The 13,336-nt window shown below is 39.8% G+C and overlaps 1 protein-coding gene across 1 annotated transcript in view; it reads right to left on the reverse strand.

The window, feature by feature from the left end:
- Positions 1–794: 794 nt before the first annotated feature.
- LOC146457412 (sortilin-like) overlaps positions 795–13,336 on the reverse strand; it is a 36,145-nt gene continuing 23,603 nt past the window's right edge. Inside the window, exons 17-24 of the mRNA XM_085091968.1 lie at positions 13,077–13,261; positions 11,214–11,319; positions 10,623–10,697; positions 8,901–9,011; positions 7,912–8,059; positions 5,789–5,889; positions 4,540–4,669; positions 795–2,389 (exon numbers count right to left, since the gene is read on the reverse strand). Of these exons, the coding sequence (XP_084948094.1) occupies positions 2,366–2,389; positions 4,540–4,669; positions 5,789–5,889; positions 7,912–8,059; positions 8,901–9,011; positions 10,623–10,697; positions 11,214–11,319; positions 13,077–13,261 (880 nt within the window). The 3' untranslated portion in view covers positions 795–2,365. The remainder of the gene's footprint in view (positions 2,390–4,539; positions 4,670–5,788; positions 5,890–7,911; positions 8,060–8,900; positions 9,012–10,622; positions 10,698–11,213; positions 11,320–13,076; positions 13,262–13,336) is intronic.

Genomic DNA, 13,336 nt, shown 5'->3' on the forward strand with positions numbered 1-13,336 from the left:
GGCTCGCAGAGGTCCCTTCCTATTCCAGACTTATCTAGGAAGATCGAAGGGCCTCTGCTCGCAGGGTAATATTTTCGCTGTTTGCACCAAAATACAACAAAATTTCCGTGACAGTGCCCCTTTATGCAAAAATATTCCCTCTGTTCCCATGCCAACAGTCATTTTTTTGATTTGCAAATTAACACACCTGATCTGTACGGATTCTTTAATTTAGCTTAAAAGTCAAGTCGCAGAAAGGTTTAGGAAGCAGAATCTCTTTCCCCAAATTTTCAAGCTGCTGATAACTTTCCTAAAATGCTAGCTGCTCTAGACGTTGCCCACTAGCGCGGCGAACAAAATTGAGATAAGGGCGATTAACAAAGAAGATAAAGCAGTTTCCCTTAAGTTAGTTCAGTTTAAATAAATTTAACCAGTGGATAAATCACTATGCAACGAGGCAAATTGCAATGTACTGCAAACAACACTTCTAGCAAGTTTTCCACACAATCCCATACTTAAATTAGACAAACGTTTCTACAGTAGACACAACTTATAGTGTTATAGGGGAATTCTTGCACACATTTATTTGCCACATAGCGACCTATCCAGTGGATAAAATTATCTGCTCTTTGAACAACCGGGGCCTGGACTCGAAGATGAACACTAATGGTTTGCACAAGAGCGTAAAGATTCAAAATTTGCAGAAGAAATACTCGACAGATAAACCACGAGTCGAGGTGCTACGTAACAGAAACTTTTGTTCAGTGAGCACTTGATGAAGAAACATTGTTAGTAAAGAAAGAGCGACAATTCAGTAAACTGTTTTCTATCATTTTATTCCTAAAATATGACATTTTTTTTGTTTGTTGGCCGTCTGCTATTTAAGCCCACTACTCCAAACTACTCCTGTCTCGTTGTTCTCATTGTAGCGACAAGAATAAGTTGTAATTGTAAATCTTCACTACTGTGGTATCATGAGTCTATTTTTTCCCGGTGCGCTTAGTGACCTGGCCTTTAAGTGAAAGCGAGGCTGGAGTTGACTTAGTTTGGACACAAACCTCAGTGCTTTTCAAATGTAAATACAATAAAGTTACAAAATAACAGCACGATTTGCACATCAAAAGCGGTCAGGCTTGTATCACAACAAAGTTGACAACTGTAAAACGGGCTATTAAATAACTTGCACTAGGCAAAAAATCCCACCACCGGCTGCAAAGATCAACCATAAAAATCACCTCTGGGTGGTTCTCAATTGAGTGTCGTAAAACCAAATCAAAGTAATTACTCTGACCAATCAAAAGACGCAAACAGCATTTGAAAAAAATACATGTGACCCGCGCATTTGCGCGGGAAAACGCATGCGGCTAAGTCACGATTGGCTTTGATTTTGTTTCTTATTGGTTGAGCAAGAAATTGGCGCGAGTTTTGCGACCCAATCACACCGGGTGTCAAAGAAAAACAGACGCAAACGCAAATTGGCACCGATACTCAAATGAAAACCGTCCTATTAAAGCTTAAAATAGCTACAAAACTGATTCATTCTACAACCAAAGTCCTGTTTCCTAAAAAAAGTTACATCACAAATGGAAAGGACTCATAAAATAGACAAAACTGAAGGCACTAATAACTTACTCTATCACAAAGGCGCGTGAAATTTAATTTACTAATAAATATTGCATCCATATTTGCATAGAGAACAATTTCTAAAATAGCCTCCACAAATATTCTCATATCCGAGTTAAACTGATTTTATATCAAAAGCTGATAAACTTGATTGTGCACGTTATAGTTAGCATTACATGGCACTGGAAGTGACATGTAAAAATCACAGGCGTTACTTCGCAGTGCTACCATTATATACCAAAAATATTTCGTTACACGTGTTAAGGATTATGTGACAAACATTAGGCGACAAAGTATTACATGGTACATTCTACCACTACATGCCACAAACATTGCATTCATGGCACGTGTCCAGGATTATGTGACGAACATTAGATGACAAAGCATTTCGTGGCACTGGGCGTGACATGTGATGATCAAAAACGTTACATGACATTACACGTGTTCAAGATTGTGTGACGAACATTAGTTGACAATTAGCGTGACAAAAATTGCATGACATGAAAGGTTACGGACAAACGTGACACTAACTGGTAACAACGTTCAAAGCGTTACACGACACTACGCTTAATCATCATTTCATGACAGAGTATTTCTCCAACCATATCTTGCGTATCTATCCTTGGTTATTCTTTGAACACTGTTATAAATTTCTCTCGCGGGTCGTTGCTCCTAGTTCTGTACAATGGAGTAGTAGACGTTTAAGCGAGATTATTCTGACTATGTACAGCTAAGCCGGCAGATGCGTGAGCCTACACCATCTTCACAGGTCTATCATAGCGGCATCCTGTGAGAGCAAGATAAATATCGATTACCTTTAACTTAAAATAATCGACAGTTTATTTGAAAACACTGCTGGAAAGCAAGTGACAAAATCGAAGTCCAAGGGACAGGAAGTGAGCGGGCAGGGAGGGGAAGGGGGGAGGGGGCTGCATGATAAGTTAAACAGAGGTTGCTCTTGCCCGTAAGGGAACTTGTCATAACAAGTTAATTTGAAGAGGATCCACCTTGTCTGGGGTAGGAGTTTATCGAAGACACCACCTATCTCATGGTCATTACCGAGAAAATTTTATTGGCTTTAAAATTTGAGTTGACATAGGAATATTCACCTGGCAAGAGTAAACATTGCTAGATAAATAATGGTAATTGAACTGAGTAGAGTGCATTTTGGTCTGAAATCATACGCGTGATTTCAAAATCGAACGAGCGCGCAGCGCGAGTTTGATTTGAAATCACAAGTATGATTTCAGACCAAAATTGCACATCACGAAGTTCAATTACCACTTCACTACACCCATTTTGAAATCTCACTGCTTTTTGTCAATATTAATATTTATTTATCTACTTCAGAAAACCCGGTTTCATTTTCATTTTGATGGGCTAAAAAAAAAAGATGCGATTTAAAGCAAAAGATAGTGAGATTCGTGAACAAATCGCACTGTTAAGAGCCAATCAGATTGCAAGGATCACCAGTGATTTCAAAATGAGTGTCATAAATAAGAAAAGTGAGTTTTGAACCTCACCGTTATTATTTAGGGTGTGTGTGTGTCTGTGTGTGTGTGTGTGTGAGGGGGGGGGGGGTGCAATTACGACACCATCTTTTGAGGTTGACAAAAGGAGTGCAGGCAGAGACTAGCATTTATTTTGTGGTTTGGTGGATCCTGTTCGAGTACAGTAATTTTGACCACTTCCCTAAATTTGGAAAGAACCCCGAAAAGGTACCAAAAACGAGTTTTCTGGGTGTAGTTTCAAATTTATTTCCAAATTCTCACACTCAGTCAGGGTTCTGTCATATTTTTATTCTAGCTTATAACCTTTAACGCACCAAGGTATCTGTATCCGACGGATAGTCATTCCAAGCAGTATAAATTAAAAAATATTAAAAATTAAACCTAAAGAGGAGGATGGGCATGAGCGTTTGCTCGTCACTATTAGGGTCCTTAAGCAGAGACGACGACGACGCCAACGAAAACTTAAAAATTACATTTCGCGTTTTTTGAATAAATTCGCGATAATTTCTACGTATTAAGTTTGTGTAATGCGGCTGAACTATCCAGAAGCTTGTGCCGTAGGGGCGGCTTTAACGTTCAGAAAGAGAAATAAAAATTAATCATCATGCGTTGACGTTCTCAATAAAACCTTAAATGTGGTCATTTCACGGTGTTGTTTTGTAGAGGACGGCAAAGAAATGTACCAAAATTTAAAACGCACGTGTAGAGCCAGTGTTTTGCTAATTAAAACTATTGTTTTCTGACGTTTTCGTTGCCGTCGTCGTCGTCGCTGCTTAAGGTTCCTATCGGGTGGGAGCGTTAAAAAGTGTTCAAAAAGTAAGAAAAGTGCGATAAAGACAAAAGTTTTACTTTGAGAGCTCAAAGCTGATAAGTTTTTGTCTAAATCACTTTGCGATTATCAATACTAAAAACGTTTCATTAACCATTAGGTGAGTTCTTTTTCCGAATATCACACATTCAAGAGAAACACAGAGATGACCAATCTCCAAATACTTCACATTAAAATAACTTGACGTTTAATTTTAGGAAGCTTTAGCAACGACGACGGCGACGGCAGCGAATAGGTCACTATTAAAACGAATTCGTGTTCTTCCAAACGTCGTCGCGATTGCTCCAACTCGCTTTACATGTTAAATGCTGGTGGAATTTCCTGGAGTTGAATTATTGGAAACCGCACCCAAGTTTAGAAAGAGAAAGAAAAATTCGTCGTCGTGTGTGTTTCCCTCCTCCATAAAACTTTCCAACGGGAGATTTCATGTCCTACTCGTGCAGTGGCCGCAAAGAAATGTACCGAAAATTGTAATGCAAGAACAGAGTTGTTGTTTTGGTTATTAAGCCTGTTGCTTTTTTGACGTTCTCGTTGCCGATGCCGTCGTCGTTGCTTAAGCTCATTATCGCACAATTTCCACAGAAAAATGTTACTCACGTCATCATCTGTGTCGTAATCCCGATATGTCCGCAATCCTTTGGGTCTGGGGTTGTACTTAAAAGTCTCTGAACCCTCCATGTCTTCTTCATCTTCCTGTGACAACTGAGAGTAGCGATACGAAGGTCGGCTAGGAAAAAAAATAAAATATAAATAACAGTTACTCAAGCTCCGCCTAAGCCACAGGTCACCCATGCTAGAGGTACCCAAGGCCACAGAAACGCTACTTAGGAGGTATGCATGTGGCGAAAGGTTTGTCTGCTCACCGTTACATTAAGAAACTACACTAATACTGCGCCCCCGAATGGTAGAGGAGAAAAGTAAGAATGAAATTTAGTTACAGCAGTTGTCAAAGGTAAAGAAAAAACCATTTGATAGATTTTTGTTATCATCTAGGCAGCCCCATTTTTCTTTTTTTCTTTCTTTCTTTTTTTTTTTTTTTACCATCGACATTTCTGTGCACGCGTTTTCATTTTCAGCAGGTTATAGTGTCGTAAAACTAAAAAAACAAAGCAATCGTTCAAACCAAGTGACAACTGACGCAAAAGGCACAATGAACCAATCAAAGAGCGAAGCAAATAGATGTAACCGGCGCCAAGCGCGGGAAAAAAGCGTGCAACCAAGTCATTTCTGATTGGTTAAGAAAGTGGTGGGACTAAAACGGTTTTGTTAACCAATCACAGAGCGTAGTAAAACCAAACCAAAACAAACAAGAATAGCTCATGTAACAGTGTGCTAAGAGACCTGGCCTTGGATTGTAAGCGAGGCTGGGAGTGACCTCGTTTTGATACAAACCTCACTGCTTTTCATATGTGAATCATGCTGTTCTTATGCTAACTAGTTCGCATTTTACAAATTAAAAGCAGTGAGGTCAGTATCAAAACAAGGTCACCCCCAGCCTCGCTTCCAATCCCGGTTGTTCCAAAGCCCATTAACGCTAATCCCCGATTAAAACTTAACCGAGGTTTCTAGCTCGCTCTTTAAAATTGTTTTTAAAATCTACTTTTAAGCTATTTGTAAAGAAAAGTCAACGACAAAACTGAGGGCCAAAAGTCTTTTTGAAAAATATTTGTTGTTCAAAAATTAAACTCAATACAAAGTTCACGTTAATCCAGGATTAGCTTAATCGGGCTTTGAACAACTGGGCCCAGGTCACTGAGCACACAACTGTAAAATGGCCTATTAATTTCAACAAAATATGAAAATCGCTATTAATACCAAATAAACCAAGTAATAAAAGCAAACTTACAACTTTCCAAGCTGCCAGTACTTCCTTCCAAAATACACCGCTGCGATAATAACGATCAGCAGCATAGGAATAACCACGAACACAGCCTTACTGCCGCCACCCTGCAAACAACAGAATTCACGTAATTACTAGCTTAAAATTTCACAGGCAGATGTTTTCATCGGGTATTCCAACGCAAGCCTTATCTGCTTGTATACATAAGGGAAACTCACATCTTTTCTAAAAAAATCAAACTTTCAATACTTTTGTTGTCATTGTGTCTTTGTGTGTGATGGGTAACTCAAAATAAATATGTTAAAAATTACAATCTTCTACCCGTTGGTGTAGCAGGGTTGTCGCTAAGCGCCGGCTGCCGGCGAAATTCGCCGGCTGGGAAAGAGGTCATCACCGGCTGAATTTTGGGTGGCAATGAACAGTTCTTTAGTTACCCACTAGCAATTGTTCGACTTAGAATAATATATTCTCAGTGAAAAGGTTGAATAAACACCTGACTACCTTGAGTATCGATGCCATAAAGTAATTGAAATAAAGTCTTGTTTTGAGAACTTGTTTTACCGTGTCCTCTTTCTGTTTTCTGCGTCCGCCATCTTGTCAACACGAAGCTTGGTAGCCCCCGCATTCAAGGCGTTGCGAAAGATTGGGAACGAGTTTGTTACCAGGTATTTTTGTCAGATCGGAGAAAGAAGAAGTCTTTCTCTGTAGCATGGCAGAGAAAAAAAAACATGAAGGAACTTCTTGGTAATGTTTTAATACAGCTTTTAATTGGTTAAATTTTATTGTTTATAACATGTTTATGCTCATGAATAGCAAGAAGAACTGGGCAAACGGAGGAACAACTGAACAAACCAGAAACCAAAAACCAGAAACGTAAACGGTCCGCCGAGTGCTCGCCGGTGAAAACGAACGAACGAGAAACCGAGTGAACGAACCCGCGAAACTGGATGAACAGCTGAATGACCGAGTGGACAGCTCTTTTGTTTGCAGTTCTAAGCGTTTATAAGAATCGATTTTCTGATATTCCAGTGCAAACTTAAAAGCACTTATCTTTTCGGAACGAATGGGAAGCGATGTAGCTTTCGTTCTCGTTACTTTAATTTTAAGTAAATATTGAAAATCTTACGCACGTATTTTCATTTTTAATGTTTGAGTGTACACGGCATTCATGAAAAACGGGTTTTAGTTAGATTAGATTAGTTGTACTTAGGTTTTGAATTTTGTCCAGGAGAGTTACATTATTTCTAATTTTTATACTCCTGATGGATTTTACCGTGTTTAAATTAAGAACTATTCTTCTAGTGAGCTCACCAAAAAGAGAATTAAGAAAACAGCATAGATTGACGAAAGTAAAACAAAGCACTGTCTGCTCAGAAGGTCTGTCATTCTCCTTAGGGGCACAGTGAACAGACCTGGTAGAGATTTCAAGGAACGCCAAACAACGAAAACCACACGAAGGAAATATGGAAACGTCAGTGCGAGGGAGAACATTTTGAATAAATTCAGGGTGAATCTCTGTACCACACGTTTCAAACTGCGGCACCACAGCTGACCTTCTCTTTAATGGTTGTTTCTTTTTGCATAAAAGAGCCCCGCCTAGATTTCACCAGAGTGCACCAAATTGAATTAAAATTTTCAAACTTTCCTGGGGGAGGCCCCCCATACCCCCCCTTCCATACCTACCCCTCCGTCGGCTCTGCCGACGGCAGAAGGCAATTTGCGCCTTCTTTAACCGGCTCAATTTCTCAGCTAACCGGCAGTCAAATTTCTTAGCTACAACCCTGGTGTAGTGGTTGTGGATTAAAGAAATGAAGCAAATAACTCGGGTTCGAGATGCACACTATTCTGATACATTCCTTCTTTTACTCTTAAGCAATTTTAAGTGAATGTTCAAGGTCAATTTCAGATATGAAAACAAGTGTTAACCTTGCAAAGAAGAGATACCAACAGCAACAAAGGTAATCAAGCTTTCATTCAAGTTATTTTAGGAAAATAGATGTGAAAATAGATGTGCCCTGTGCCTAAATCTCCTAATTACCTCGCTGGGTTCCCTGTGCCTAAACCTCCAGTCCCTTAGCCTACAATTCCAAATTCACTTGCTGGGTTCCCTGTGTAAATAAAAGTCTTACCTTGCTGTTTTTATGATTTCTAGCCTCGTAGTTATAATCCATTCCGTACTCGTACCAAGATGCATTTCTACAGAGCTGGTGTGTGTCCAAATATCGCCTGACATTCTTAGAACCTCCACAGCAGCTGTCTCCAGGGACCAACCGATAACTGCAATGAATTGTTCATCAACTGAAAACACTTTCCACTTTTTCCGTTTTCTAAGGAAAAGGTCAAGATACTTTGCGTGATTCTGCCAACCTTGGTCATACAATTTGTGGTAGTTCTGTCACGCAAGTCACACAAATTTTGATGATTCTGTCACGTTGTCACATTTTTCAGTGATTCTATGACGTTGTCACACTACTTCTGGTTATATTCTGTCACGCCAGGTCACGCTATTTTATATATTTTCCCTCACGACAGGTTGAGCTACTTTAGATAACTCTATCACGCAAGGCCATACTATTTCAGGTAATTACGACACACTAGGTCAGCTATTCTATTTGCTGATTTCCTGGGTAATTCTGTCGTGCTAGCTCACAATGTTCAAACGACTCTCTCAAGTTAGCTCAGCTGTCATGCGCATATAACTTACGTTGCACGATTTTGGTCAAATTGAAACGATCGTAAAATTGTGTAAAACTTCCAAACATTAAAACGTTATTAAGGTATTGGGAGGTTAAACAAGAAATAATTAGATAATCTCGAAACACAGCCTCTTTCCCAGGCCTAATCGCGCTTATCGCGAGCCGGGCAGCCAGTGTGAGGCTTGGGACTGAGCGCAAGCCGTCGGACATCACATTCGGCCGCACGCCAAAGAGGACTGGGGACGAGGCTGATTAAAACAGATTTCTTTAAGGTAAACATGACTTCCAACTGCATTAATTTTAAGTCGTATAAAAGACACTTCCATGGAGCATAATGCTTTCCTTCATTATGTGGATAAAACTCTAAGGTCGGGGGAAAGCAAAGGGCAAAGAATGCAAGCAGTGTCATAAGATCTACATACCCTCTTGAATCCTTCAGTTTCTCTGCGTCTCCATGGATACAGAGTTCAGGGCTGCGGTCTTTTGACGGATAACACTTGTCTGTGTCTGGGTCACGGATATATGCATAGTCACTTGGAAAACAAAGTCAAAATTTCATTATTTTAAAATACGTTCAAAATCCTACAAAATTTTACGTGTCGAGCAAGACAACTTGTAGGTTTAATTTACAGGACAAAATTCGTATTCCCTACGCCTATTTCCCTTCCCTCATTTATTCACCAGACAAAAGGGTATGGCTTTTGAGCCGTTTTTGGTCTGAAATCTTTAAATTTTAACCATTTTTGGTATGTGTCTGAAGAAGGGTATGGTAACAGCGCCAGGTTGTTCAAAGAGCGGATGACTCTATCCAGTGGATAAATCGCAATCCAGCGGATAAAATGTACTCCAACCAATACATTATATCCGCTGGATAGCGACTTATCCAAAGGATAAAGGTATCTGCTCTTTGAACAGCTGCGGCAAAATATGAAAATGAGTATGATTTTATAGGCCAGGTATGCGTTTCTGAAAGCTCCCGAAGAGCTTTCAGGCCTAAAAAGTAATTTTCTTATCCGTTTTCTACAGATTGCCGGTCGTGTTTCGTACAAACTAACTCAATTTGTTTCTTAATCTTGGAAAACTTAACATGCTTATACTTTCAAGATTATCAGAATTTGAATATTTCGTAATGAATTTTGTGCATGTAAAGTAGGTATTCGGGTCCGAAATCTTTTCGGGAGTTTGAGAAAGGCACGCCAGGTCTGAAAATGAGTGCGGGAAAATTACATATTTTGGTCCGAAATAAGGCGGCCAGGGTTTGGAGAACCAAGCCGCCCACCCCCCGCGAAAATTCCCAGGGGGAACCCCCCCCCCCCCCCACCGGCGAAAACACGAACTCTTTTCAAAATAGAGAAACGTTAATGAAAGGTATTTTGATTCAGAAAAGAAGGGAATGGCATGATCTCTTGTTTTAGCAAAGTACAGTCAACTCTCGCTTTGCAGACATCTCGCTATTACAGACACACCGATAATACGGACAGCAACTAAACTCCCGGCATAAATAAATCACAGACGTTTGGCTGAAATAAATAGGCCTTATCACGGTTTTCGACGCCATTTTGACGGGTAGGCAAACAGGCTTGAAATAACAGTGTTTGTATGGAAATCCGATGTCAAATAATTTTCATAAAACACCGCTTCTAAAAAATTCGTGAATTGGAAACTTTTGGCTCTAGGAAAAGGATTTTAGGAACAAATTTGGAGGGATGTAGCTGTGACAAAAAGCGTCCAGTCGTGTTTTGAACTTTCCATACATTTGTCTGCATAGCGAACCAGCCGTGAACCGCTACTAAAAATAGTTCGCGGGAAAAAATACAGGGAAATGTATGGAAAGTTCAAAACACGACTGGACGCTTTCTGTCACAGCTACATCCCTCAAATTTTGTTTTTAAAATCCTTTTCCTAGTGTCAAAAGTTTCCAATTCATGAATTTTTCAGAAGCGATGTTTTAAGAAAATTATTTGACATCGGATTTCCATACAAACACTGTTATTTCAAGCCTGTTTGCCTACCCGTCAAAATGGCGTCGAAAACCGTGATAAGGCCTATTCCCGCTATTACGGACTCTCGCTATTAAGAACGCTAACTCGCGCTCCCGAGGGTATGCGATGTTGTGGAGCCATCACTTTTAACTATTTCCTTACCATTCCATGTCAGCATCGGTGCACGTACAGCAGGCGGAACTCTTCTTCGTTTCATAATCATTACCATTAAAACAGCTTTAAAATGAAAACAAAACCAGTCAATACGTATATCTGATTAAACTGGTCGTTGCACCACAACGGCTAATTTCGGTGGATATCTGTTCGAAAGACCTTAATCAACTCAAAAATTGGGATTTAGTCGATACTATACAGAATCTACAGTTTACTGGTGAAATAAGACCCTCACTTGGCTACAAAACAATTCTAGAACAATGTCAGGAAAGAAATCAACTCAATTCTGGAAAGGAACAACTCGTGATCTATTCTAGCGCATTTTGGAAACAAAAATGCAAGAAGTTTAAAAACTTTACCCTAACATTTTTCAAGTTTCAATCCAATTCCGACCCACTCTGTCTCTGGTCAGAGGCACTAATCGACAGTTTTATTGCACTGGGGTGATGATCTTTAACAAAACTAGACAATTTTTTTTTTTGTTTCTGTTGACAGACAAACATTTTTGGGTTTTGAAATGACATTAAATTCGTGTGATACTTCTCCTTTAAGGAAAGTGATGGATGAAATGCAACTTACAGTACTTCCTTCTTAGGTCTCCTCAATGTTACTTTTTTGCCCAACAGGCATCCACTGTTTTTACCCTCTCCGTGAGGTACCCAATCCTCATACTCATCATCCTTGCCTATCAATTAAAAATATATACATCTTATTCGATGGTTTTACGTATAATATGCGCGGATATTTTTGCGAGTTGTGGAGTATTATTCCGAGCCCTGAAGGGGCGAGGAAAAATACGAGCAATGAGCAAAATGTCCGCGCGTATTACATGTAAAACCATCGAATAAGAGATTTGTTATTCCACTACGAAAAGATTTTGTTATTTTGGTTTCTCTTTTCTGGCAAGAGTACAGCCAGCATTATCTGTCCATCCAGCTATCTATCAGTATATGGCGCGTGCGAATGACGTAAACAACACAGAAAGCCAGTGAAATGTCGTTGTCCGTATTCGCTCTCTTGTAAACCGGTCAAACCTGAACACTGCGGTGTATTACGGTCTTGTATTTTGCGCGTTCTCTTAACCTTATTTGGTGGAATGACAGTGGAATAATAACATAAAGTAATAAATCACCAATAAATTAATAATAGCAATATTGATAACAGTAATAATTTAATCAGAAATTAGAGTCCATCACAAGAAAGATCAAATTAAAACTAGCCAGTTTAACAAATTTAAGGTTCTGTCGTTAGATTGCAACCATGTAGAAGGTTTACAAAAATCGGAAAAATTAGAGACTTTGTACGGATTTGGGGGGCGCCATCTGTAATTATAGACATTTGTATGGAATTTGGGCAACCTTTGACAGGTCACAGCCTGCTTACTACGCAATGAAACATAACCAAACTTGGTAAACTCACTAATTTTCATGTGATCTTTCTGGCAATGGGGTTCATTTCTTCATAAGACGTAATTTGGACAATATGTAAACTAGGATGGACTTCGGAACGGGCAATTCTAATGTGACGTATAACACAAATTTCAAACTTGTGCTCTCGCAAGCATAATTACATGACGCGTATTTCTGTCGAGTAATTTTTTTTTGGGGGAGTGACGATTAGATTCAGTCGCACATTTTCAGTTGTTAATCGTGTGTTGTTTACCATTTACCATTCATCACCGAACAAATATTCTGGCAATAGTTTGGTAAGATATGCAATTGTTCAAGTGCAGTGATGTTTCCATGGCAATATTAAGACAGGGAGACGAATTTTAAGTTTGCCATTTTGATATTCACTGCAATGGTAGATCAAGGATAGCAGTGGTTTGAACAGGATTATAAATTTGCACATCATCTTTGACTTGATATATGTCTAGATTTTCTTCTTTTTTTGGACAAAAATGGGGTAGTTTGCAATGACTGTGCCCTGTACTTTCAGGAACAAGAATCCTTGCATTAAGTTAGCCAGTCTATTAAATGTTCTTAAAGGTAAAAAAGGGCAAATACATGTCTTTTGCTGGTAGCAAAGTAGCCCGCGAGCAAGCTCTCTTTAAGGTCAGCCGCGAGAGGACATAGCGGGCAAGTAATTCATGATAAGGTACCATATAGTCACCCACATAACCCTAACCCTAACCCTAACCATATAGTCACCCTTACTTTACCATGAATTATATGCCAAATAGCGCGAGCGGCGAGTAAAGAAGGTCGCGACAGGATTGGGGAGGAGGCGAAAGAAGGAGACAGCTAACCCACCCCTTTAGTTTCCCGCCGTTTCCGGGGTGTAAATGAAAATTCTTCAGTCATTGTTACAAGCTCTCCTTCTCGCACTCCTTCTCTCACGGGTCGCTTCGCTCGCCGCTCGCGCCACGTGCTCTCGTGCCTGACCTAAACTAGAGCTTGCTTGCAGGCTAGTAGCAAAGCAGTACAGTAGCTACGAACTTACAAACTCTCTTCAGCACTTTTTCGAAGTCTACAGTGATGACCTGCCATTCCCGGTGTGGAAGAGTGAAGCCCCACATGCTGAATCGCATCGTCTTTGCACCAGGCTCGGTCACCAGCCCAGCCACGTGAAATTCGTGCTGAGTAAAATGGTACTTGAACCAACAGCGGCCTTCATTCACTGAGTACCTGCAATTATTTGGAATAAAATACTTATTATAGAGGTAAAGGAAAAATGCAGGGAGATGTAAAGAATCAACCATA

The sequence above is a fragment of the Pavona decussata genome, unplaced genomic scaffold, assembly GCF_977016875.1.
Source record: "Pavona decussata unplaced genomic scaffold, jaPavDecu1.1 SCAFFOLD_244, whole genome shotgun sequence".
Lineage (NCBI taxonomy): Eukaryota > Metazoa > Cnidaria > Anthozoa > Scleractinia > Agariciidae > Pavona > Pavona decussata.